The following is a 26,162-nucleotide window of genomic DNA, read 5'->3' on the forward strand; positions in this document are numbered from 1 at the left end:
GCTAGGCGATTCCGCTGTCAAATTTTTATCAATTTAATCCTTTCTTTTTGTAATAAATAAAGAATGTTTACTACTCAGTGTTAATATATTATAATTTTCACAGTGTCTTTAATTACTTTTTGCCTTTGTATTGTAAATATAACAATAAACAAATGCAAGAATATACTACGAATAGCTGGAACCCTTTCGTTACATGTCTAATCATAATTTATTAATCAAAGGCGTAAGTACCTTTAAAGGAACTTTTTTAATGCAAAATCATACATAAGATTATAGGGAAGGATGCATAGATTTCAAATAAATTCGTAGTTAAATAAACAATTAGCTATTTAAACAAGTGCAGTACATAGACTCTCGTTTGCTTCTTTACAATGTTATATGTCATTCTGCCTATAATTACGTATTATTTATTGTTAATTAAGGTCTCCTGTTATCGTTGTGGGCTGCAATATTGTTAAACAATTGTTTCCTAAACATTTAAATAATTTTTTCATAAAGGGGCACCAGGACTTTGTAATACAATCCTTACTTTTCTTGATTTCTAATTCCGAACAAGTGGCGCCATCTGGATCGCCATTATTTTTTGAGTTTCCACACCCGCGCCCCCTCGCCCTAGGTCCATCACGCCGCCCCTTAGTTCCAATAGCCGCCGCCTGGCGGCGCTGATGTACCGGCTCTGATGTAGCGGCACTAGTTCAAGTTTTCACCGCTAGATGCTAGGCGATTTCGCTGTCATGTTTTGATTCATTTAATTGTTTCTTTTTGTAATAAACTAACAATTTTTACTACTCAATGTTAGTAAATTATCATTTTTACAGCTTCTTTAATTACTTTAAGCCTCTGTATTGTAAATATACAAGGAAACGAATATAAGGTTATACTGCGAATAACCTGAACTCTTTGGTTATGTGTATAATCTTTAGTAATAAAAGACGGAAGTATCTTTAATGGAATTCTTGATAACTTTTTTCATTTAAATCTTATTTATTAATTATATAAAGCTTGTATAGAAAGAAGGCTACAGATATTAACGTGGGGTGTATAAGATTTGCAGTTAAAACAATTACATATATTTGAGATGTAAATAATTTATTTATTATCAACTGAATATCTGAATACAGCACTTAAAACGTCGTAGTTAATATACAGAATTGTAATTACAAACGTTGCATAAGTTAGAGTTAGTATTACAATGTTTATTGAACATCAAATTATAAACCTTAACAACTATCGAAGTAACAATATTTTATTATTTTTTGTACTCATTTTTACAGGCAACTTCAAGGAAATGTATGGAACATATTATTTATATGCGTTTAGCATTATTTTTCTTGCAATTGTTACAAGGATATGTTTTCTGATATTTTTTACACGTAAAAGAAAACATCATACAAGTGTTAGGCTTAATCCTGCAAGAACAATGATAATACTAGGCTCTGGTGGGCACACTGGAGAAATGATACGCATTCTTGAATATTTAAATTTTCAAAACTATTCACCAAGAATATATATTCATGCTGAGACAGATATAATGAGCATACAAAAAGTAAAATACTTAGAAAAAAATAATACAGATTATAAAATGATTAAAATTCGAAGGAGCAGAGAAATTCACCAATCATATTACACATCTGTTTATACTACCATGTATGCTACATTGGAATCTATTCCAATTGTATGGTCAAATCCTCCAGATTTACTTCTGTGTAATGGTCCAGGGACTTGTGTGCCTTTGTGCATTATTGTATTTCTGTTTAACGCATTTTTTATTACAAACACAATTATAGTATTCATTGAAAGCTTTTGTAGAGTGAAGACATTATCCTTAACAGGAAAAATTTTGTATTATTTAGCTGATTATGTACTTGTACAATGGTCATACTTAAGCAAAGTGTATAAAAAGGCATTTTATTTATGAGTAAAATAAAACTTATGTTATTTTTTTAGAAAATGTGTAATTATACATATGTTGCAAAGCTAATTCCTTGGGATTTATTGGAAGAAAATGCACAAAACTACTTGCCTATTGAAATGAAGATACATCTAATGGCAATAATAACAAAATTAAAAGATATTACTGGAAGTATAATGTAAATTTACAAATACATTTATAAGTATATTGTATGATTAGAAGCACAACTTGAATATTGCAATAACAATCTACTTTTTTGATAAAAGGGATCTGGGGAAAAAATGGATAGAAAATACAGTAATACTAGTTGAAGCCTGCTTGGATAAAACATGGGAAACATTAAATTCGGGTTACTGGCAGTCTGTTCCAATAGAATATCGATATTGTTATTCATTGTGTACTATCTTAAAGGTATTACAATTATAAATCTGTAATATTCTACACCCTGTTAAATTATTAGCAAGTATGTACATGTAGGTAGTGCTATTAGAAGTTCAGAATGATAGTGATATCAAAGAACCCATGCAGAACGTTTCTTTATTACAAAAAATGATTCAACAAATTGATAGAGGCATTTTATTGGGTGCACCATTGCCAAATATGTCTGATTTATTACCAAAAATTGCCTCCAAATTAAATAATGACTGCTCAAGTGAGTATTGTAATAAAAATTCATCTTGTATAGCACCTTTATATTTTTATATTGACGTCATATTTTCAGCAGAGGCAGTGGCTTCAAAAAAATTGATCATTAATTCAGATAATTTATCTGATTCTGTACTTCCTGGGTTCACTGAAATTGCTCATTACAATCAACCATCAATGGAGCTTTTTTACAGAGAAATATTTATGCCAAAAGTTCCAGCCTTATTAAAAGGTGGTTTCATGTTTAACATCTCATCTTTCAATTCAATTAAATGAATATTTTACATTTTTTAGATTGCATTAAACATTGGAAAGCCTTAGAAAGGTGGCAAGATTTGAATTATCTAAGTAAAGTAGCTGGAAATCGAACAGTACCAATTGAAATTGGATCGCGTTATACAGATGAAGATTGGAGCCAGCAGCTACTTAATTTTTCGGAATTTTTACAGAAACATGTATTAGAAAAAACTGATAAAGTTGGCTATTTGGCTCAACATCAGCTTTTCAATCAGGTTTCTTTCTTTTCTATTACTTTATAGTCATCTAATCTATAGAAATATCAATTTTATAAGGTTCTATTAATATTCATAGGTTCCTGAATTGAAAGATGATTTTATGGTACCTGAGTACTGTAATTTTACAGACAATGACGATGAAGTAGAGCCACCAGACATAAACGCTTGGTTTGGGCCTGGTGGAACCGTTTCACCTTTGCATTTTGATCCCAAAAATAATTTTTTATGTCAAGTATGCAAGTTAATTCTTACATTCATGAATATTACAACAGATCAGACCATATTTTAAATATTATTCATCATTACTTCTTCTCATATTTAGGTATTTGGATACAAAAGAGTTATTTTGTATCACCCAGAAGATACAGCTTATTTATATCCATATGATACGAGATTACTTAACAACACTGCACAAGTTGATCCCTTGAATCCAGATTATAAAAAATGGCCAAATTTTACTAAAGCTAAAGGATGGATGTGTTACTTAAAACCAGGAAACATGCTCTATATTCCACCAAAGTGGTGGCATCATGTAACTGCCTTAACTCCAAGCTTCTCAATTAGTTTTTGGTGGAATTAAATGTTCAGGAAATTATTGAATGAAATCTTGTACATATATTATTAATTGAATATAAATGAGTCAAAAGTAATAAAAATGAGGAATTATTTCGTTCTATTCTAATATGCTTATATGTATGTTCTTATTTAAATTGTATGGGAGCAATTTTTCACACCTAAACACTATGGTAAATGAATGATCATTATTATTAAAAACGTCCCATTGACTTAGATACGAATATGTATATGCAAATCACTAAAGCAGATGCACCACAAAGGCGTTCATGAGAGTAAAACAGAATGCTATAAATACACATCTTGACTTACGTTTTCAGCATGGGGCATAGAAAATATACGTGCATGTAAAGTCTGTCAAACGAAATACACAGTTTATTATTTAAGAATGACGACGGAGGAAGCATTTCCACCGATCATTAGATTAAAGGTAAAAAAGAAAAATGTGTGCAAATAACATGAACCAAATGCTGTGCTATGATTCCTGGTTTGAGCTTAAACACCCAGAATTTACTTAAAACATTCTGAAGATATTTCTGTTTTCGTTGTACACTGAGCTGAATAAATATCTTCCGCCTTATAAACAAAATATCGCGAAATTAATATTTAATTGTATAAGTTACTGTAATATACACGATTTTTTAACAATATTTATATTGTGACAGCGTTATCGGGAGTGTTTTTTGAGTAAAATGACATGTGCAAGGACGGATATTGACAGTGTTTTTCAAGAAGAAATTAAATAATATCAGATAACATTATGTGTCATCCTTCGCGTTATAGTATTCATGTTGTGATATTGGCGATACTCCAGTGTTAAGAAGTTCATAACTATTTTTAGATAATCCACATAACTAACGTATTGTTGGTTCTTTAATCAATTTTTCAGCTAGTGTTTGAGATGAGACAATAAGTAACATTGCAATAAAAAATTGGCTGCTAACAGTACATCATTTTTGGAAGTAGATATCAGATATTAATTTACCTTTCTTCATTTATATTTTTAAGACTTTGATTACAACATACTTACTCACTTCTAAATCTCAAAAATTTCTTCATCTAAGTCGTGATTCTTCCTTGTATATCTTCCAATGACTGCGAAGAATATAGTCTTCAATTTTTTTTACTTACTTTGCCTCTCTGCCGATTTCCTTACACTAAAAAGGGTGAATCAGTAGTTAATATTAGAGACCAGAAGAGTATGATTAATATAAATTAAATATAGTGTCATGCAACAGACGTAACTGGGATTTGTTTCAACTCTTTTGGCGCGCTTCAAGTTCGAAAGTTACCGAGACTCTCTTTACCCTCACCTTCTATATCCAAATACTTAAAAAGGTTGAAAATAAAAAGCATCCAATACTAAACATATATACTCTACTTTACTTCCCTCCACCATACAAACACCCCTTCCCAAACAATAATCTCTCATTATAAGCTCGTCGTTGTTTCTACAATTCCTTTGAAATTGAAAACCATTTCCTCACATTCCCTCACCCCTCAGGCCAGCCAAACCCAAAGCATCCCCTACTTCACCTGATCCCTTCCTAACGAGTCACGAGCTTATATCGAAAGAACACTGTGCACCTCAACTACCCCTTAATAATAAACCACCCTATACAGACACTCTGCTCCGCCGGTAATTCACACACGGCGAACCTCGGCTAATCGTCGCACGACGCTAGGAAGCGAGGGTGGCGAGGGCGTATAGGGGCGAGCGGGACTGTTATCCATCAGCTTTGATAGTAGGCGCGTGCGCGCGCGACCACCGATGCGCGACGATAAACCCCTCATCCCTTTTGCGAGTAGTGGGACAAGGACAGATGGCAGCTGGCGGGAGGGTGGCATTGGGCGTGGGGGTGAGAAAGGCAGCGCGATATGCAACCCCTGTTTTTTCCCCGTAATCGTTGCCGCTCGATTCTGCGCCTTGGCCCGCGTACGGGGGCGGCTCCTATACTCCTGTTTGCCTTCAGCGTTACCCTCCAGGAGTTGCATGAATGGTGATTTGACGCGTGTGCCGGGAAAAAAGACAGTAACTTCCGTGTCCAGCGGCCGCTGGACAGGTGAGCGAATATCGAGGAGGACACGCTGGACCCTTACAGAGCACGATGGTCACGGACAACGCGAACCAGGTACGAGTCCTGCGTATATTCCTTGCGGCAGGAAGTGCCGGAATGTTGCCGGCACTCTCTTTTCCTCCCCCGACCGATCGAAGGGTGTGAACTTCGTGGCTGACACATAGGAACGGTCTCGTTCTTCTCTTCTCCTTCGACAACGCGGTCGAAGAGCTTGTTAGAGACTTAACTGACTGTTATGTAAATCCCTCTGATGGAGAAGAGTACATGAAAAGGGATTAAGTTTTTGGGACTTCGTCTGATAGCTATTGATAGAGGGAAAAGAAGCCGCGGGAGGGGGTGATCGTGAGCAAGGTGGATACACGAAAAGGTGAACGGTTCCCTGAGCCGGCTACTGGCTGTTCAGGGTGGTCTGGCGATGATGAGTAGAGTAGGCCTCCGTTGCTGCCGGAGGATTAAGGGAAATGAGGTTTTTAAAGGGCAAGATAGCAGGGGTGCTCTGATGGGGTGAAGGTCACGGTGAATTGTAACGTGTAAGCCGCTGCTAGGTGTCAGACATGTTCTCCTCTTGTGGTATCATAACGCAATTATGGGTTATTATGACGCCTAAAAATAGCATCGGCGATTAAAAAAGGCAAGGGGCAGGCTTTAAGGGTGGGATGATGTTTTATTAAAGCTTTCGTGATGCTTGCGATCACTAAACTTGTAGGAATATCTTTTTTATGTTTGCAGGTGAAATAGCGTGTCTCACTTATTAATTACTTATGCTTGTTTTAAAATTAATTAGGCTTCTGTGTGCACAGTAGCTATTTTACTTTTACTGCGTCTTTGCAGATTTCAATCTATCTCTTCAGGAGAGATCATTTCTTCAGGCGGTAAAAAAGTAAACAGTATCTAAAACTTCGTCATTTTTTAAATTCCTTAACAAGAAAAGCCTACTCTATGCTAAGAAATTTTGGAAGCCCTCTGTTTCTGTGAACTCGTTGGACTTATTAGGTCAGCCCATAAATTATGCGGTTTTCCGGAAGACTATGCAGTAAAGCGATAGAGCACTATGCGGTACAATTTATTTAACACAAGTGTCATCGGTACAAGGCTAAAGGAACCAGAGACTTGAAATATTAGGAAGGAAATTTCACGCGAATTAATGAAATGAATTATTTTATTCTCAGACTGACGATACGACAGCGTTTCTTCGGGCTGCTCGGTCTGGGAACCTCGAAAAAGTGGTCGAATTCCTCGACACCGACTTAGATATTAATACAGCTAATTCGGTGAGCATTATTGCAGTATACAACGCTCACTGATGATTGATAATTATACTACAACTCTGTCATTACATTCCAGAACGGTTTAAACGCTTTACATTTAGCCTCGAAGGATGGCCACGTCGAGATAGTAAGAGAATTATTGAAAAGAGGTGCTAAGGTCGACGCAGCCACAAAAAAAGGGAACACTGCATTGCACACAGCTTCGTTGGGTAAGTATTTCATCGATAAACAATAAATGTGCAACGAGTTCATTCTGTGCGATGCATTTTTAGCCGGTCAAGCGGAGGTAGTCAGTATTCTCATTCAGTATGGAGCTGCAGTTAATATTCAATCGCAAAATGGTTTTACACCTTTGTACATGGCTGCTCAAGAGAACCACGATCAGGTCGTTAAGTTGTTGCTCAGTAATGGAGCTAATCAAAGTCTTGCAACAGAGGTGAGTATCCCTTAATAGTGCAATAAAAGTTTGCTGCAACTTATCGTGTGCATTAAAATGATTTCTCAGGATGGTTTTACGCCCCTTGCTGTGGCGATGCAACAAGGACACGATAAAGTAGTCAGCGTGCTTTTAGAAAACGATTCTAAAGGAAAAGTTAGACTTCCAGCTCTTCACATTGCAGCCAAGAAAGATGACTGCAAGGCTGCAGATCTACTGCTGCAGGTAAGTAGGAATGAGAATTATTGAGATATTCTACTACTCGTTGCTACATGTTACTCGTTTCGTTTTAGAATGATCATAAGCCTGACGTTACCTCGAAGAGTGGCTTCACCCCGCTGCATATAGCAGCTCATTATGGAAACGAAGAGATAGCTCGTCTATTGATAAAACGGGGTGCTGACGTGAATTACCTAGCGAAGGTTTTTATACAGTTTATGTGTATGAAAATGAACCTAAACCCATATTGATATTCTTTTTTATTTTCTTTATGTAGCACAATATAAGCCCCCTGCACGTCGCGGCAAAATGGGGCAAAAACAATATGGTGAAAGTATTATTAGAAAATTCTGCGCAAATCGATGCTAAAACCAGGGACGGCTTAACACCGCTTCATTGTGCCGCGAGATCTGGACATGAACAAGTGATTACAACGCTCCTCGAGTATTCTGCGCCTATCAGTGCACGAACGAAAGTAAGAGATTCTTGGTACCGATAGTAGTTCGTATGAAAGATGTTCTAATCAACTGATATGCGATATTTTTTTAGAATGGCCTCGCACCGCTGCACATGGCATCACAAGGGGACCATGTGGAAGCAGCGAGGGTGTTACTGTACCATCGAGCACCAGTTGACGAAGTTACGATCGATTATTTGACATCTCTTCACGTAGCCGCGCACTGTGGCCACGTTAGAGTAGCGAAACTACTTCTCGACCGAAAAGCTGATCCGAATGCACGTGCTTTGAATGGCTTCACACCGCTGCATATCGCTTGCAAGAAGAACCGAATAAAAGTTGTCGAGCTTTTGCTGAAACATGGGGCGTCCATTGAGTCCACAACCGAGGTAAATGAAGTTAAAAGCTCACTTGCTTATGATTATGTTAGTGTTTCCTAATTTTTTAGTTACTAAAAGACTGGTTAATAGATGCTGTCATGATCAATGTGAATGATCATTTGTATGTGTTCTAAGTTTATTAAGATTGTTGTATTTAAAAAGAAAATACTCTTGAAAATTTTGAAAATCTGTGTATATTTTACAGTCTGGACTGACTCCATTACATGTGGCCAGTTTTATGGGATGTATGAATATCGTGATATTTCTACTACAACATGAAGCCAATCCTGATGTGCCAACAGTTAGGGGTGAAACACCCCTACACCTGGCAGCTAGAGCTAATCAAACAGATATTATTCGAATTTTATTAAGAAATGGAGCTAAAGTTGATGCTCGTGCGCGGGTGAGTAAATAATGTGTTTCACTTGAAGAAGAACCAATCTTTACTATTATCAATTCAAACTTTCAGATCAGTATTTCTCATTAAATAACATATGCTCATAAATGATCACTCATGCATTCATTATTACTAACAAATTTCATACATTCCATTAACCAGTCTTATTATTTAATTTTCTTCTCCTATCTCTTATCAACATATTTATTACTATCATGGCTATAACATACAGGACAATTATATTGGGTTTTTAGGAACAACAAACACCTCTTCATATTGCATCACGATTAGGAAATATTGATATTGTTATGTTACTTCTGCAACATGGTGCAGCAGTTGATACTACGACGAAAGATATGTACACAGCACTGCATATTGCCGCGAAGGAGGGTCAGGAGGAGGTAATGTACAAAGAAATCGCAAAAATAGCGGATTATATCAATAAACAAAATAGTATATATCTGTTTTGGACGCGACTTCGCGAATACCTTATATAGGTTTTTGTAATTATCAAAATTTGTTACTTTCTTGTTACATATTTTCCTTTATCATCTACATTTCATTTCACATTTTGTAAATAAAGTTTTGTTTATGTTCATTATATTTTATGTTCTTTATATGTATTGAATTTTAATAAAATCTTTCGTCACATTGATTTTTTTACGTTGCCTTATTTCAGTGTTATTATACTTAGCATGCGATTTTAGTAGTTAATATCATCTCATTATTATTCTCATCACAATATTGCATTTATGTTGAGATTTAGGTTGCCTGGTTGAATTTTGCAGGGCCCGAAATCTGAGATCCTCCCTCAAACATTCATCATTAAACATAATAGTGCAAAATTATATCGCATCCCCTTTCTGTTTCCCGCTAGTATTTTATATGTCTTGTTTTATAGGAGATAATTTCACTTACATTAATTACCAACTTACATCATTTATTATATTGTTTTTATGTTGTGTATACTTTATAATGTGAATGTAGTTCCCATGAAATTTATCATTTCTAGTTGATTATACAGCGAAGGTAAGCTACATATCATTTCGTATTATTTACTTAACTTTAATTTATTATATCGTATAGTTTCAGGCACGAAGAAAGTATTTTTATTGAATTAATATTTTTAACATTCAGGTTGCAACGATTCTTGTGGAAAATAATGCTTCTCTCAAGGCTACAACCAAGAACGGTTTTACTCCCTTACACATAGCAGCTAAGTATGGCAATATGAGTGTTGCAAAGATACTCTTGCAACGAGACAGCAAGTTAGATGCACAAGGAAAGGTAAGGATGATGAATTTCATGCAGAGTTAGAAAAATTAAGAAGCTAGCACAGAAGATTTTAACACAATAAATGTAAAATATTCCAGAATGATATTTCTCCTTTGCATCTGGCTTGTCATTATGATCATCCAAATGTTGCAAACCTTTTGCTGGAGGAAGGAGCATCTCCTCATCTTGCTTCTCAGAATGGGCATACCCCTCTGCACATAGCAGCTCGCAAAAATCAGGTAAATAATCTGCATACATCTATTTTTCTTCAAGGAACTAATTAATTTCAAAATATTTAGATGGACATAGCGTCGACTTTATTAGAAAACGGAGCTAATGCAAATGCTGAGTCCAAAGCAGGATTTACCCCGTTGCATTTGAGTGCACAGAAAGGACATTATGATATGACAAATCTTTTAATTGAACACGGAGCAGATCCTAATCATAAATCAAAGGTGAACTCCGCTAAAAAATATAGTGAACAGAAACATTATTAATGGTCTGAGTTTAACATTTCCTTTTTCCTTAGAATGGTCTCACGGCGTTGCATCTATGCGCTCAAGAAGACTTCATTAAAGTAGCTTCCATTCTCGTGAAAAATGGAGCAAATGTGGAAAGCGAGACTGAAACTGGATATCGACCGATTCACGTAGCTGCACATTTTGGAAATCTTTCAATGATTCGATTCCTTTTGAAACACAACGCGAGTATTGACGTAAAAACTAATCAAAACTATACTCCACTTCATCAAGCTGCTCAACAGGGTCATGCTCATATCGTGACTGCTTTGTTAGAAGGAAATGCTTCTCATAAAGCGAGAACTAATGTAAAGATATTACAATTTCTTCTGAACCTGAATAATTTCTAAAAACATGAACTTATAGCGATGTGAATTATTTCAGGATGGTTTGACTGCATTGAATATAGCTCAAAAATTAGGATACATATCTGTGACGGAAGTATTAAAAGGATTATCTTACGATACACTGACGCCTGATAATAAAAACTGGGAAGAAAAATATAAAGTCATTGCACCTGAAAGTATACAAGAGACTAGTTTCATGTCTGACTCTGATGATGAAGGCGGTAAGGCTTGATTCATTATTAATGTGTTTCGAAGTTTTTTAAATGGAATTGTATTCAAAAATGAAATATTCTAGGCTCCGATGCGCTAATCAGTGAGCAACCATATCGCTACCTCACGGCAGACTTAATGAAGAGTTTAAGAGACGATTCTCTACCGATCGATGTTACAAGGGATGATCCTGTTCACAGACAAGCAGTCACAAAAGAAGAGAAACAGGAGTTTACTCAAAGCAATAATTATTGTTTGGCAGAAAACTTCGATAGTGAAGGGTTTAATTTAGGGTATGTACATGTTAATTATAATAAAAAATGGAACCTGATAGAAAATTTAAAAGCCTAGCAGTACAAATTTAAAATAAAAATATTTTATTTTTAGGCGACTTCATTTTAGATCGTAAGTAAATTCCATTGCGATGATAAGGAAGTTAGTGTAACAAGAGAGTAATAAATAAAATTGAATTTTCAGATTTTTAGTGAGTTTCTTAGTGGATGCACGTGGGGGTGCTATGAAAGGGTGCAGGCACAGTGGAGTACGTATTATTGTACCACCCCGAAGAGCAACAATGCCAATCCGTGTTACATGCAGATTGGTAAAGCCCAGCAAAGTTGCAAATCCTCCTCCTTTAATGGAGGGAGAGGCTTTAGCAACTCGTATCATAGAGATGGGACCAGTTGGTGCAACTTTTTTAGGGTGAGCATCACTGTCTTACGTGTTTTCGATCAAATATTTTTTATAATTATACATTTCTCTCTAGGCCTGTCTTAATTGATATACCACACTTTGCATCTATCCGAGGCAAGGAAAGGGAGATCATTATTTTGAGAAGTGAAAATGGAGAAACCTGGAAAGAGCATGACAATTCTGCAGATAATGATGATACATTATTAAATACACCATATGGTATTTTTATGATATGAAAATTGTAACATATTAAAAAATTCTTTTTTCAACTGACCTTTTTGCAACACTAAGACCTAATTTTCAGACCCCCAAATGGTTGCTACTCATTCTGGCAGAATCACTCGCATAATAACGACAGACTTTCCTCAATATTTCGCTGCAGTAACAAGAATTAAACAGGAGGTTCACGTAATTGGTGCAGAAGGTGGTATTTTAATATCAAGTGTAGCTAATCACGTGCAAGCAGTCTTTCCACCCGGAGCATTAACGAAAAAGATCAAAGTTGGATTACAAGTAAATAATGAAAACTACGTGACTTTTCTGGCATGAGAATGCTTGCTAAAATACGAGTTTCTTTTTTGCAGGCCCATGTAATTCCTGCAGAACTTACAGCAAAGTTGCTTGGCAATTGTGTTGCCGTATCTCCTGTGATAACAATAGAACCAAGGAGACGGAAATTCCATAAACCAATTACCCTCACGATACCAGTACCACAAGCTGCAAATAAGGGAATGATCAACCAGTACGGGGGTGAAACGCCAACGTTACGTCTTTTATGTAGCATTGCAGGTGAGTGAAGAAATAATACGTAATGGATAATCCCATATAAATAAGATTTAGACAGAATACTCATTCGATTATAATGTTTCCATTACAGGTGGTACAAGTGAATCACAATGGGAAGATGTGACAGGCTCAACACCACTAACATTCATGAATGATAGAGTATCGTTTACTACCACAGTCTCTGCTCGATTTTGGTTAATGGATTGTCGAAATATCAGTGCAGTACCAAAAATGGCTACGGAATTATATGAAGAATCTTTATATGTACCATACATTATCAAGTGAGTGAGATGATGTTCGAATTGACTGCAATTTTGGAGCAAATAAAATGGTATATTCCTCTTTTATACAGCTTTGTAATCTATTCAAAACGAATGGATGTTCTTGAAGCAACATTGAGGATACTGTGCATGACAGATGGGAAAGAAGGAATGCATACTTTAGAAAAGCAAGAGAAATTTGTTGAAATTGTGAAAAGTCGTGACGTCGAAGTAAATATACTCAGCTTATTCAAATGCATATACAATTATATAATCATCTAACATTGTCTTGAATAATATTATTGCATGTTATATAGGCTCTCGATGGAAAAGACCTATATATTGAATTTAGTGGAAATTTGGTACCTGTAACGAAATCAGGCGTGCAATTGAAGTTCACTTTCAGAGCTTTCCGTCAGAATCGTTTGTCTTTCCACGTAAAAGTGAAAGATCCACTGTTAGATCCTGTAGCTAGAATGCTCTTCATGCGAGAACCAAAAGTAGCCAAAGGAGAACCACCACAGCAGCCAATTTGTGTACTGAATATTGTTCTTCCAGAAAGTACGTCTAAGATAGAAATTGAGAAGAAATCGAAAGGTGAAGATCTTAAATGTTTCTCATTTTAAGGGAGATATCTTTTATCTGCGAGACATGCGTGTCTTACATAAGTATGAGAAGATAACTCTGTTCTCTTTTTGTCGCAGTTTATGAAGACTCCAATATCATTAGTCAGAAAATGGATTCGTATGAATCGAAATACAAGATGGAACAGAAAGAAAAATGTGACAAACCTAAGGATACCTCACCTTCAGAACAGAAATTCATTACCGACACTCTGCAAAAGGAACGTACAGGTATGATATCTATTTTTGCATAGAATTTTTTTAGTGAATGGGTGATGATACTAGAACAGTTACAGAAGAAAAAAGAACTCTGAAATACGACAATAAAAAAATGTTACACAGCTTCCGCAGAACATGAATATTTTGAACGTAAGTTCATTCGTTCGTGATGGTACTGTTTTTATCGAAAGTTCAAAGTGCAAGGTGCAAAAATGAAAATATTATATACAGTTATTAAATAATTATTTTAACACTGCTAACTTTATAATATAACACGTGAAAAAACGATACTATCATAATTAACATTTTTAATAGTTTTATAAATTTGACATTATGTCGGCAAAAGATGTTTTTTTGGAGCAGTTTTATTTAAAATGAGGTTGTGAAATTCCAATGTAATACTATTTCCCTCAAAGAGGAAAAAATCAATCTGCTTATGGCTCAAGCGTTGAGTAAGGCTTCCCTAATTCAATTATATATAACAGTATCAACAAACTGTCGAAATAGCTGTGACAAACTTGTTTAGTTTGTTCTGAACCACCCCTGGAAACGTTACTTCTAAAACTTCTTTTTGAGTATCATCTTTCAACGATTCTATAGACGTGAGTTTCTTTTACTTAAATTGAGTGATAAACGTCTGCATTTTTATTTTCATTTTATTTACCAAAAATCAGTTCCATATTTTTACTGTATTTCTGTTCATCTTAAACATTAATTTCCACTTTTTTTAAATTTTCAGTTTCAGGTTTTTTTAAGTTCTTTAATAATTTGCACTTAAGATCTACACGCTAAGTCTTTAAAAAAGAAGTAACTAATAAAAAAAGCCCTTAATCATGGAGGAACTGAGTGAACAACAAGAACAAAAAGAGGAGGCGGAGTGTAGTACTTTGGAAACGAACGACGAGAATGCATTATGCACAGAAAAATCTGTGTCCGACACAGATCCTTTGGAACAAATTAATCAAACAGAATCAGAGACAAAACTGAACAGAAGTCAATTGCCACCTATTATCATTGAAAACTCAAGTTCTACGAAGACGAAAGAAACTACGGGAACAAAAGTAAAAAGGAAATCGAGATCAACGCGTAAGAAACTTAATGCAATGATCAGCAATGCTTCGTTGCATTTCTCTGATACTGATTCTGAAGGGGAATTAACAACAATTAATTCTCAACTCCCTCGAACATTGGGTCACGCGACTGATAATCAAACGGGACCAGTTATTTCTGTAACATCGGACGATGTAGAAAATCTAGCAAGTGATTATTCGAACCTCATGTCACCTGATTCCATAGAACTTCCTTGTCGCAATAGTTTCGTCGATAGTCTCACGGACATTGATGAAATCTATGCAAGTGAAACAGAGAATGAACAAAAAGAGAGCGAAGTCATTAAGGCTGCTGAAAGCCCTTGCCAGGGTGAAACAGATCTCGAGGATTTCGAGGGTGACGACGAAATCCAGACGATGATTGACGTAGAACTGAGAGCTGACATATTCTGTGACTACAGCGGAGAGACGATAACGACTAAAGAAGGTGATGGACCGTTCTCTGTCGAGGTTCGAAACAAAATGTATCGCGAAGAGACACTGCAACATGAGTCGTATGACGCCGCTACACCAGACATTGTGGTTCAGCCTAACACCGATGAAGAAGACATGGCTGTGTCTGAAGAGGAGGATCTAGAAGAAGCCTGGTTCAACCAAAAGGAGTATCCCGAGGATTTAGACGTCCTTGCAGCATCTCAGATTGTTATGAGGAATATTAATAAACTGGAAAATATGTTAACAGTTAAAGATGTCAATGATGATGCCAGTAGTGATTGTCATACTGATGTAGAGGAAGTTGATCAGATTGAATAGCGTAATTTAGAATCTATTGATAGTGAAGCCATGATTCAAATTGCAAAGACTTGATTTATCAGACTGGTTTTATCAAAGTTCAAGATCATATTATTGTATAATGCATATCTGTTATTATAATAAGCAATTATAGAACTTGGAATTATTAAGAAAATGAGATTTGCATGTGCTTCTTTTTGAACTCATAACAGTAGTTTTTCTTTCTATGTATATACGATTAATTTTCTATATGAATTTTTACTTTCTTTTTTGCACCATGCTTTGGATAAAACTTTTGCTGTTTGTAGTTTGTTGTTTTAATGAAATTGTAGTTAGTTGAAAGTAGAAGAAATTGATAAGCATTTATCTTTGGAAAATGAAAAAACATAAAAAAGACAGAGGGAAACGAATACGCGGTCATATCTAAGGAGGATTTGTTCATGAACGAATTTACACTTTAATATTATCGTCTGATATTAACGCAATTTTCTGTACTTGTACTTGCAGACAGAACTGCCGTCCTCGACATTATCATAGACAACCGTATGGGATATTAATTTTAAATCTTGAAGGATACTAATATTTAAGGATATTAGTAACAAAAAACAAAGATCATAGTATCTAAAGGAATTCAGAATTATATAAATATATACATATAAAAATATATATCACTATTATACGCGTCGCGTGCATGTTATATGTTGAAAAACTATTGTTGCTGTTTGAAAAATTCAAGTATTTTGGGATTGTATTAATTTTAGACTCAAATTGTTGTGTGTACAGTAATAGAGTTTAGACTAATGAATGTTCTGTTGATGATATTTAAAAAAGAAATTATGAGAGAAAAAACTAAGTGTTCATTATGGAAGTTTGATCGCATAATTCTACAAACTTACAAATGAGATTGTAAATATACGTACTGTATTTTATGAGTTACATGTATTTATTTAATAAAAAGTAATATGAGCATAATTCTTGGTTGTTCTAGATGCTGTTACTATTCACGAATCCCTTGCGCAAAAAGCGGCTTCTCCCCTAGAATCTGTAGATGCTAGTTATCCCAGTAAAGTAGTCGGACAAGAGCAAGATTTGTCACCCACCGTTGAGAGGCAGACGTATTCAGAGAAGAGGAAATTCTGGGAGGACATATCGAGGAAACGAGACAGTTACCAACGTTCTGAATCGGAGGTGTCAAGGACTTCGCAATTAACAGCCAACGAAAGTGACAGTGAATACATTCAGAATATTGTCACGGAGGATACCACAGAAAATATACCACAACTTGAGAAGTCTGAAACACTCGATGATCTAGATGTACCTGATATATCTGAATGTTCGGTGGCAGAAAAGGCACATTACTTTGAGGAGCAAATACAGAGAGAAATGACAAAAGTACCGCCTAAATTTTATCACCAAGATTCGTTAAAGCTAGAAAAGGAAAAGATGATGAGGAAAGCAGAAAGAGATGATAAATATTCAGGTGAAGTGAGAACGATTGTAGAAGGGAATGAAGTTATTATTTTACACAAAAAAGAGAAGAAGGTAGATGAAGCAAAGGAAGCAAAGAAAGTGGCTTCTGACGATGAAAAAGAAAAAGACGAGAACAAACAGATGTACAAAGACAAAAGTGATAAATTTGTGATAGACGTTAATGAAGAATTATTAAGTAAAGAAAAGGAAGATTATATAATGCATTCTGCTCCTGAAGAAATTGCAACAGAAAAAATAGATAAGCCTGAAAAGTTGGAAAAAGACGTCAAAGTAACAGTTGCTGAACCATCGTCATTTACTACGGAAAAATCACAAGAAATAATTAAGCATGTAGAAGAGATAAAGACAGAGAGTACAAAGACTGAAGAAGAAAGCTCTATGACACTAGAAAAAGAAAAGGCAAAAATGCAGGAGCCTGAATCAAGAATAGATATAAAGGAAGAGATAACGGATGTCAAAGAAGAATCAGAAGTAAAGGAAGCCACTGCAGAAGTAAAGGTAGAAGACCAGGAAATAGTAGAACCTATTGCAGATACTAGTTCAAGAGAAGAAATTATAATTGAAGAAAAGAAGAAACCAGAAGAAGAAAAGGAAGTAGTTACAGAAGTGCATATAAAGAAAGAAGTAACAGAAGATATAGAAGAAAAAGAAAAAGTAGTAAAAGAGATCACTACAGAGATAAAAATTAAAGAAGAGATTATAGATAGCGTAGAAAAGAGACAAGAAGAGATTAAAAAATCACAAGTAGAAAAACTTATTCCCGAAACAAGTATAAAACAAGAAATAATGGAGGATATAGACGAAAAGCAGGGAGATGTAAAAGAATCTGTTATGGATGCCAGTGAGCAACAAGAAATTGTAAAAGAAATACAGAAGGAACCAGAAGAAATAGAAGAATTTATTGCAGACGTAAGCTCGCAAGAACAAATACTTAGAGAAATTAAAAGCGAACCAGAGGAAGTACAAGAACCTGCTACAGAAGTTCAAGTAAAAGAGGAAGTAGTTAAAAGTGAAGAAGAAGAACAAGCTATTACAGATACAAGTATAAATATTAAGGAAGCAAAAGTAGATGTGGAACAACCTATTTCAGGAGTGAGTATAAAACAAGAGGTGACTGAGGAAATGGTATCAGATACAATTCCAAAAGAGACGAAAGTGCATGAATTTATAACAGATGTGAGCTTACAAAAAGAGAGAGCTGAAACGCCAGAAATTAAAACAGAAGAAATCATTAAAGAAAAGTCGAGTGGAAAGCGTATCATTACGGAGGAAACGACCATCATTTACAAGGTACAAAAGGATGGTACATTAGTTCAGGAGCAAATATTAAAATCTGTTCAAGTAGAAGGAGCAATCGATAATGGAGGAGCATTAACTCAAATTCCTCAAAATATAGTAGAAACTAAAATATTTGAGCAGGATGCTTCAGGGAAAATCCACGAAATACAATCTCTTCAAGATGTCACGCTTGGAACTATTTCTTTACCAGAAGCTAAAGAAGAAATACAGAAACTGTTTGGAGAAGAGAAAAAATTGGAGACTGACATTAAGGAGGAAATAACACCTACAGAACAAGAAGAAGATATTGAAACGTTAGAGAAAGCTGAAGAAATAAAAGTAAAAGAAGATGAAGTAAAACATGTTAAAAAAGAATTTGAATCTCGTATTCCAATTTCCACAGCAAAAGCAGATAAAGATAAAACTCAAAAGGATGCAAAAATTAAAGGTGGTGCAGACTCAAAACAAGCTCCAAGTAAGCCTGAAACTATAAAGGATTCAAGTGTAGAGGCTTTGGATAGTTCACTAGCAAATAAAAAGAAAGAATTTGAGTCTCGAATCCCAAAGCGCGTTATTGATGTTAAAACATCTGATAAACCTGGTAAAAAAGACATACATGTTAAAAAGGAAGAAGTAACTTCAAAGTTAGAAGAGCATTTGACTACAAAAAGCGAAACACAAACATTTTCTAAAACTTTTACAGATCCCCAAGAAGCCTTTAAAATGTTTGAAGACATGGATAGTGTAAAGGGAGACTTCACCACTGTTACATCCAAAATTGATCACAAAACTTCGAGTACTCTAGAGAAAAAGGAAGTAGTTTCTTCAGAAATTTCCAGCGGCACAGACAAGATAGTTACTCTTGAGGAGAAAGAACGCGTAGAAAAAAAGAAATCCTCGGAATCGCAAGTGAAGAAGGAATCACCAACTGAGACCTTGGAAGAGAAGAAAAGTAAGCATGAAGAGTTGGATAGAACTGCAATTCAGAAATTGTCCATGAACATGACAGACACGAAAGAAGTGATAGATGCAAGTGCATCGGAATCAAGGGCTGAAACTAAAAAGGAAGAGATGTTCAAGAAGCTCTCAGATGAAGAAGGAGTCATGACTCATGAGGCAGGCAGTACCATTGAAAGAGAAAGCGATGCAGATGTAGCCATTCGAATCAAGAGAGACCTCGAAGAAGCTGCCGAGGATAGCGTGATAGAAGAGGAAACAGCAGAGGAAAGAACATTTAGACCTATCACAGACTCCGATCACATCGAGACACTTGCGCAAAGAGATTCGCACAAAGAAACTAAAGAAAGTTTCAACGTTATTCAATTTACACCAAGTGAGAAAGCTGAAAAGGAAAAGGACTTGTTGAAAGAAGATACGCAAACTGAGAGGCTGGAAGAACAGATTGGTCCAGAAGCAGAGAGTCTGGAGGAGAGGCAAAGACAGAAGTTTAAGGAGATTGAGGCGCGTACCATAGCAGAAACTTTAATTCAATCAATCGAGAGTGAACTAGAAGTGAAATCAGCTGAAGATTTGAAGACAGAATTGCTCAGTAAAGGATACTTAGAACAAATCCTGAGAGAAAGTACTGAAAGCGACCATGAAAAGCTGGCTGACGATTTGACTCGCAAATTCGAGAGTATAATGAAGAAGTCAGCGTCCAAGCAAGCTGAAGAAAACAAAGATCAGTGCATGATTGGGCCACCGAGGCTGAGGTCTTCTATACAAGACGAAAGAGAATCAACCAGAGACAGTATAAGCGAGGATATAACCAAAGACGAGGAATCATCTCCGCACGAAAGGGAAGAAAGTCTTCCTCTATCTTCTTCGCAAGCGAAATTGCAAGACAGAGATATCACAATGAGTCCCAGCAGCATATCTGAGCAGATAGACTTTGAAGAAACCATTGACGTAGATACAAATGAGCTGGAAGACATATCGAAACCAACTTTAAGCCCTCAATCAGAGAAACAACGATCAGATAGGTCCAGTAGCCAAATGGAACTACAGCGAGACCTTCATAGTGACGTGAGTTTCCCTCAGGACAAGCTGGTGTCCGAAGTTTCAGGCGCTAGGGTTCTAGAGATCCTTGAACCTGGCGTGGAAAGCCAATCCAGACAAGACTCCGTAGATGTGCCTTCCTTGGAAACAGATGAATATAGAATATCTGAACAAACTAGCAAAGGAATTCCGTCTCTACATGAAAGCGTGGGGACAGACTCATTCGAGAGAGTAGCTCAAGAACGAGACATAACTATCAGCCCTAGCACCGTATCAGAGGATACGAACGTAGATTACTCTTTAGTGCACGAACCTTCGCTTCCCATTATAACGCACAAGGAACACGAAGTAGTGAGTACGAAGAGGGCAGACAGTTTCGAGATCGAAAGCCCACCGCTGATTTCCCCAAGATCGAAGTCTCACGATTTCGAGATCGACAGCCCACCGCTGGTATCTCCAAGATCGAAGGCTCCTGGTCTTGAGATCAAACCTGTTAGCTGGATGATTGGGGAAGAGAAGATCGAAGTATCCGAAACGTTACAGCCGTCTCAAATTTTCAATCAGGAGCTCGAAGCTTACGAATCGATGCGCAAGGAACGATTGTCCTCGCACGGTGGATCGACAGATCATGAGCAGGAGTCGGGCACAAAGTCTTCAGAGGAAATCAGCGTGATAGAGTCGATTAAGGACACTGTCACTGACGATGGTCGTACCGCTGCTTCAGTTAGTAAAAGTAAGTTTACAGTAATTCCGATTAGCGAGCAAGACTTTGAGAGCGAATTGGTAGAGAATAAATTAGACGTTAGTTGCCAGGAGTTAATGGATACTTTGCAGCGCGAATATGACGCGAAAACGCCCATTAAAGAGTATGAAGAAAGTATGCAACAAGAGATACCAAGTGAAGAGGTGGTAGAAACGGAAAGACAGGAGCAAGAAGCTGACAAAAAGGAGGAGGGAGCAGAGGTAACAGCGCCTGAAGTCCCAGATGCTGAGAAACCTTCTGAGCAAGTTAGCGAAGAGACGACAAAAGCTGAGGGTAAGGTAAAGACAAGTGAAACAATATTGAGGCCAGATGTGGAACTAAAATTGGAAAAGACGACGCAACCGTCGAAGGAGGAAGCAGCTCAAGAAACGACGGAAGTTAATGAAAGTGTTCATGGCGATGATGTGATGAAAGAGAGGATTGAAACGTACTTGTCAAAAATGAAACCCATGGTCGAGGAATACAAGAGACGAATAGAAACAGCGATGGAGAAGCACGGTAAGCCTGGAAGATCGACCACAGTTCCTTCCGACACTTGTGCCTTGAAACTAAAAAAAGATGATCTCCCTAGCGTTGATTTAAGCGCACGATACGCTATTACCGTTCTAGATCAGGTAGTTAAAAAGGAAATCGCCGAAGTGAAGGAGTCCTTAGAAGCGGCAAAACAGGATTTAATAGAAGAATTAAGTGAGAACAGCGAGACTGTCATTCAAATAAAAGACTCACCCTCGGAGTTCCAGTTTAAATTGCAACCCGAGTCCATTCCAAACGATTTGCCATTTTTATACAAGCCACCATCCCTCGAACAGATGCCTGAACAAATCCCTGAACAAGTCTCCGAGCTAGCCTCTGAGCAAATCCTTGAGCGAGTCTCTGAACAAGCCTCTGAGCAAATTCCTGAGCACGTCTCTGAACAAGCTTCTGAGCAAGTCACTGAGCAAGTCTCTGAACAAGCACCTGAGCAAGTCCTTGAACAATCTCCAAAACAAATCCCTGAAATTGTTGAGCATGATGCAGAAGTGAGGAACGAGTCTCCTAAAGAGGAGTCACAAGAACCATCGAAGGATTTCACTGAAAGTAAAATGGATGTAGACTCTAATTTCAGTAGTTTCGAGGAACCGATTAAAGCAGAAACACCTGTGATCAAAACCGAAAAGTCTGACATAGAGACTGCAATAACCGTCCACGAAGATATAAGAGACGATGAAGAAGAGCGTCCAAGTCCTAGACCCACCAGTAGGTCAGGATCAGATATAGACAATAAAGACGAGAGTTCTTCTTTGGCTTTGCCACGTCCAGTGATCAGAAGACGCCACAAGCCTAGCAGATCCTCTAAAAAAGCTGTCACCTCTGAGAGCGAAGCAGATGTTGGTTCTAGCTCGGGTGACAGCAGCAACTATCAATCTTGCGACTACGATATGGGCAGTGGTAGCAGACCCAGTTCTTCCGACGTTGAAGCTATGCACTCATGCGGTGTTCCCTCAGGGACAGCTTCAGAATACGAAACTGCAGTGATGTCCATGGAGCATTCTACGTCCTCGAAACCAACCTCTCAAGATTACCATACCGCAGCCACCACCATGAGCTCCCGTGAATCAATGAAGTCTTTGGCTTCCCTGAGCTCAGGTCATCTTGGCAGTATCGACAGCACCAGTGAATTATCTGAAACGCTGGTGCCTTCTGAGACTGACGGAGAAAGAGAAGACGCAGAGGACATCGATCCCGAAGAGGAGCACACCGAGCAGTCAGATTCTTCAGGCAGTGAAATTCCTATCGACGAATCGCTAGGTAAGATCGACAGTCATATACCATATCGAATGAAAAGATCATCGGAAATGATCTTCCCACAAGTCCTCGAAAGTGACAACAGTCTTGACGTCGAGGACTCGATGCCAGAGGATGTTAAGGGTGTTGATTTTGCTATGTCCACTTCAGCTGCGGTACCTGGGGCTCTTCAATCCGTGGATATAATGACATCCAGAGTATCTGAAGATGGTATACAGAGCGTATGCACTCAAGTAAGCTCTGTGCAAGTGACGACGGAAGCTGAGACGAAGTCTGAGGAAAAGACTTCCGACATAGAGACTATTGAGAAGGATGCAGAACCGGAATTAGAAGGGCAAACAATCGAGCCTGATAGCTTGGAGCAAAAGTATACAGGAGCAGGACTTTCCAGTGAAAGTCCTGAAATGTCTGTGCAAACATCGACGCCGTCGATGATGCAACAGGCAAGCATGTCCACGTCTTCGGCATCAGGAGTATCCGCAGACACTGTGATTGGCAAAGAAAAGTCGGATCGCCACTCGCCAGACAGCGATTCCTTCGAGATAGTCGATAAACCAGACATTATCGATGACTTCGTGGTCATAGAAGAAGTAGGTCGAGAAGCAGAAGAGTATGACTCGGAAGGGAAAAGCATCCAAATCAGCTCTATGTCGCAAATGAGCAGTAAGCAGTACGATCGTGATCTCGAGAATCTGATAACCGAGACCAAGAAAGATTCTGAAGTATCTTCAAGTCAAACTACTAAAAACAATGAATTATTCGACTTCGAATCTGAGGAGAGTCCTCCTCAAGCCTCGAATGACGATCAGTACTCGCAGTCGTATTCGGATGAAGAGCAATACGAAGGTAGTAAAAAGTGGATTGAGATGCAATTCCACGCGGATCCACGAGTCTATGATATCGATTATGATCGAGGTCCTCTGGAAGATATAAAGGAAGAAGAGATCACCGACTTTGAAGCTGGCAGCAGTAGATTCGGGAGCTTTGGCAGCAACAAGGAATCGGTAGGAAGCGTGTGTAGTATGCGCAGTACTCCTGACTACGATATTCTAACAGGTAAAAAGTACTTCGTTAGACCCACGGATCATGATAATGTGTCTTTAAGTTCACTGCAAGAGTTTGAACATCTGGAGAGTGCAGTAGCTGCCGAGAACTCAAAGAAATTCCAAAGTGGTTCACACGATTCTATCAACAACGGCAGTCTTCCAAGGAGGTACATGACCAGTCGATCAGGTCACGGTGACGATATCTCGTTATCTTCATTGAAAGACTTTGAGGGGCTGGAGAAAGCCTGCAGGGAAGCGCACTTGATTGAATTACGAGCCAGGGAAGAGGAGGACCTATTGGAGCACGAGAGTCCTGAGAATAAGTACAAATTGGAGAATCTGCCTCGTACAAGGGCAGACACGAGTTTAGCAGGTTCGTTCAACCTGAGTACATCAGGGTCGGATGACTACGAGAAGAGAATCAAAGAGATTGATGAGATTATACGTATAGCTCAATCGAACGTAGAGAAGTTTGATCGACAAGATGACACTACGGAAGATATCTCTCAGATAGAAATTACTGATGTTGAGAAAACAGGGATGCAGGCACCCACGCAGTCTGTTGTAAAACAAGAGGAGCTAAAAGAAGTGTCTGTTCAGAAGGAGACCAACATCATGGAGACGAGTACGGATTCTCTGGAGCTTGAAGATAACATGGATAAGAAACACCATCCTCTCTGTCGAAGTTCAGATTCATTGGAGATGAAGACAACTCTGGATTATCCCTCGTTGAGCTCTGACTCCCTGAATAATGTACGAGATGGGAAGGAGGTGCAGTCGGACATAGGCGGACATGCCAGCAATGTTAGACGAATTTCTTCAGATTCTCTCGACATGCCTTTGTTAGAACAACAGAATGTTGAGGGTCAGGAAAGAGGCAGTGACCACTCCGATGGCGTGCCATCGGATAACTCTTTGGAGCAGAGGTCAGAGACCACGAAAACTGATGTCAGAGGCGATAAAATGAGAACAAAACCGAGCACCGATACGTAGGAATACTTTCGTAGGTAAGTCAATAATAAAATACATGTTAAATTAATATCTCTAAAATAATTCGACAATCGTATACATATTGGTATTTGCTATGATAACTGTTCTTTACGCCGTAGCGAGTACTATCCGTTTAAAATTGCAATTGTGACTAATTAATTATTGCATTTATATTGCGCGCATCAAATGTATAAAAAATGGAATAATATTCTTGGACCATTGAACATTTTTTCTTAATCATATGTCTAGGTGGCCCATATATTACACGATATACTATCGGAACGCGAAAGTTAATTATAGAAACACTATTAATATATTAGTAATAGATAAATTTACCATTCAGAGTTAGATGTTAGAGATAAAACTGATTATCTTACTAAATTTTACTTACTGTTTGATTACAGGTAGTGGACCATCCCGTTAAATTCATCACAATTGGCTGAAAGGCCATACTGATGTATTATCGAACCATTTCGAATGCTTTACGTGTACAACATTATATAAAAGTGAAAAAGGAGGTGTACTTAAAAGAGGTACTTGCGCGTTGTGCATACACAAAATATTAATGCATTTGTCTTTGTTTTAACGGCAACATATTCTAAGAACGTTTACTTTATTATGCTTAAGTAAGATAGTTATGATGATATCTTTAATATATAAGGATTGTTATCGAGATGAGATAGAAATATGGATGGCGCTTAATTGTTTCTAGTATTCTATCTAAAAGCCAAGATACCATTTGTCAGTAATCTTGATTTAATTATTCAAGATAATCGCGGATATCTTGCTTGATCGTTCTCTCGACTGTTCGTGTAATTAAGTTCGTGCGTTGCATTAATGGGAGATGCATTTTTAACGCTATTTACATGTTCTACTTGTACGATACTAAATAATGAATTATGTGGCATGCGTTTTGTAAATTTTTCTGATCGATAACGATGTCTTTGTGAGTACGCTTTTTTAAGATGTTAAAACGCAGACGTTCTGAACACTTTACTCGTAACATATGAACTGATTTTGAAAAGTGTTTTACTCGTTAATATATATTATTGATTGCAAGTGTTCACAGAAAGAACGGAATATATTATTAATTGAATAGAAAATGAAAATTTTATATGCAAAACTTGTAATGTTTAAGATAATTAGGGAGAAGATGCTA

The 26,162-nt window shown here is 37.2% G+C and overlaps 3 protein-coding genes across 12 annotated transcripts; all 3 read left to right on the top strand.

Moving 5' to 3' along the window:
- Window positions 1-719: 719 nt before the first annotated feature.
- Window positions 720-3,716, top strand: LOC143182662 (bifunctional peptidase and arginyl-hydroxylase JMJD5). Of its 2 annotated transcripts, XM_076383842.1 has the most exons (8): window positions 720-794; window positions 1,948-2,090; window positions 2,179-2,323; window positions 2,390-2,564; window positions 2,634-2,789; window positions 2,852-3,069; window positions 3,149-3,304; window positions 3,395-3,716. In XM_076383842.1, exons 2-8 carry the CDS (start codon window positions 1,951-1,953, stop codon window positions 3,650-3,652), a joined length of 1,248 nt encoding a protein of 415 aa, XP_076239957.1. In that variant the 5' UTR covers window positions 720-794; window positions 1,948-1,950; the 3' UTR covers window positions 3,653-3,716. The 2 variants fall into 2 exon arrangements, with proteins under 2 accessions (XP_076239957.1, XP_076239959.1); XM_076383844.1 differs by lacking the exon at window positions 720-794 and having other exon boundaries at window positions 1,951-2,090; window positions 2,637-2,789.
- On the top strand, window positions 726-1,918 carry Alg14 (ALG14, UDP-N-acetylglucosaminyltransferase subunit). The gene is made up of 2 exons (XM_076383845.1): window positions 726-1,180; window positions 1,275-1,918. Exon 2 carries the CDS (start codon window positions 1,289-1,291, stop codon window positions 1,916-1,918), a length of 630 nt encoding a protein of 209 aa, XP_076239960.1. The 5' UTR covers window positions 726-1,180; window positions 1,275-1,288.
- LOC143182656 (uncharacterized) lies at window positions 3,714-25,546 on the top strand. 9 transcript variants are annotated; one of them, XM_076383823.1, is made up of 28 exons: window positions 3,714-3,818; window positions 3,966-4,075; window positions 6,893-6,994; window positions 7,068-7,200; window positions 7,264-7,427; window positions 7,497-7,652; window positions 7,721-7,849; window positions 7,924-8,121; window positions 8,196-8,492; window positions 8,689-8,886; window positions 9,135-9,281; window positions 10,018-10,167; window positions 10,254-10,394; window positions 10,455-10,610; window positions 10,685-10,981; window positions 11,058-11,241; window positions 11,316-11,523; window positions 11,618-11,635; window positions 11,708-11,932; window positions 11,997-12,142; window positions 12,228-12,436; window positions 12,508-12,712; window positions 12,801-12,990; window positions 13,062-13,200; window positions 13,287-13,566; window positions 13,674-13,823; window positions 16,641-25,020; window positions 25,408-25,546. In XM_076383823.1, exons 2-27 carry the CDS (start codon window positions 4,034-4,036, stop codon window positions 25,004-25,006), a joined length of 12,630 nt encoding a protein of 4,209 aa, XP_076239938.1. In that variant the 5' UTR covers window positions 3,714-3,818; window positions 3,966-4,033; the 3' UTR covers window positions 25,007-25,020; window positions 25,408-25,546. The 9 variants fall into 9 exon arrangements, with proteins under 9 accessions (XP_076239938.1, XP_076239946.1, XP_076239945.1 ...); XM_076383827.1 differs by having other exon boundaries at window positions 3,810-4,075; window positions 16,641-22,970; window positions 23,118-25,020; XM_076383826.1 differs by having other exon boundaries at window positions 3,810-4,075; window positions 16,641-21,680; window positions 21,792-25,020.
- The last annotated feature ends 616 nt before the right edge of the window (window positions 25,547-26,162 follow it).

This window comes from Calliopsis andreniformis, chromosome 8 (genome assembly GCF_051401765.1).
Source record: "Calliopsis andreniformis isolate RMS-2024a chromosome 8, iyCalAndr_principal, whole genome shotgun sequence".
Taxonomy (NCBI): Eukaryota; Metazoa; Arthropoda; class Insecta; order Hymenoptera; family Andrenidae; genus Calliopsis; species Calliopsis andreniformis.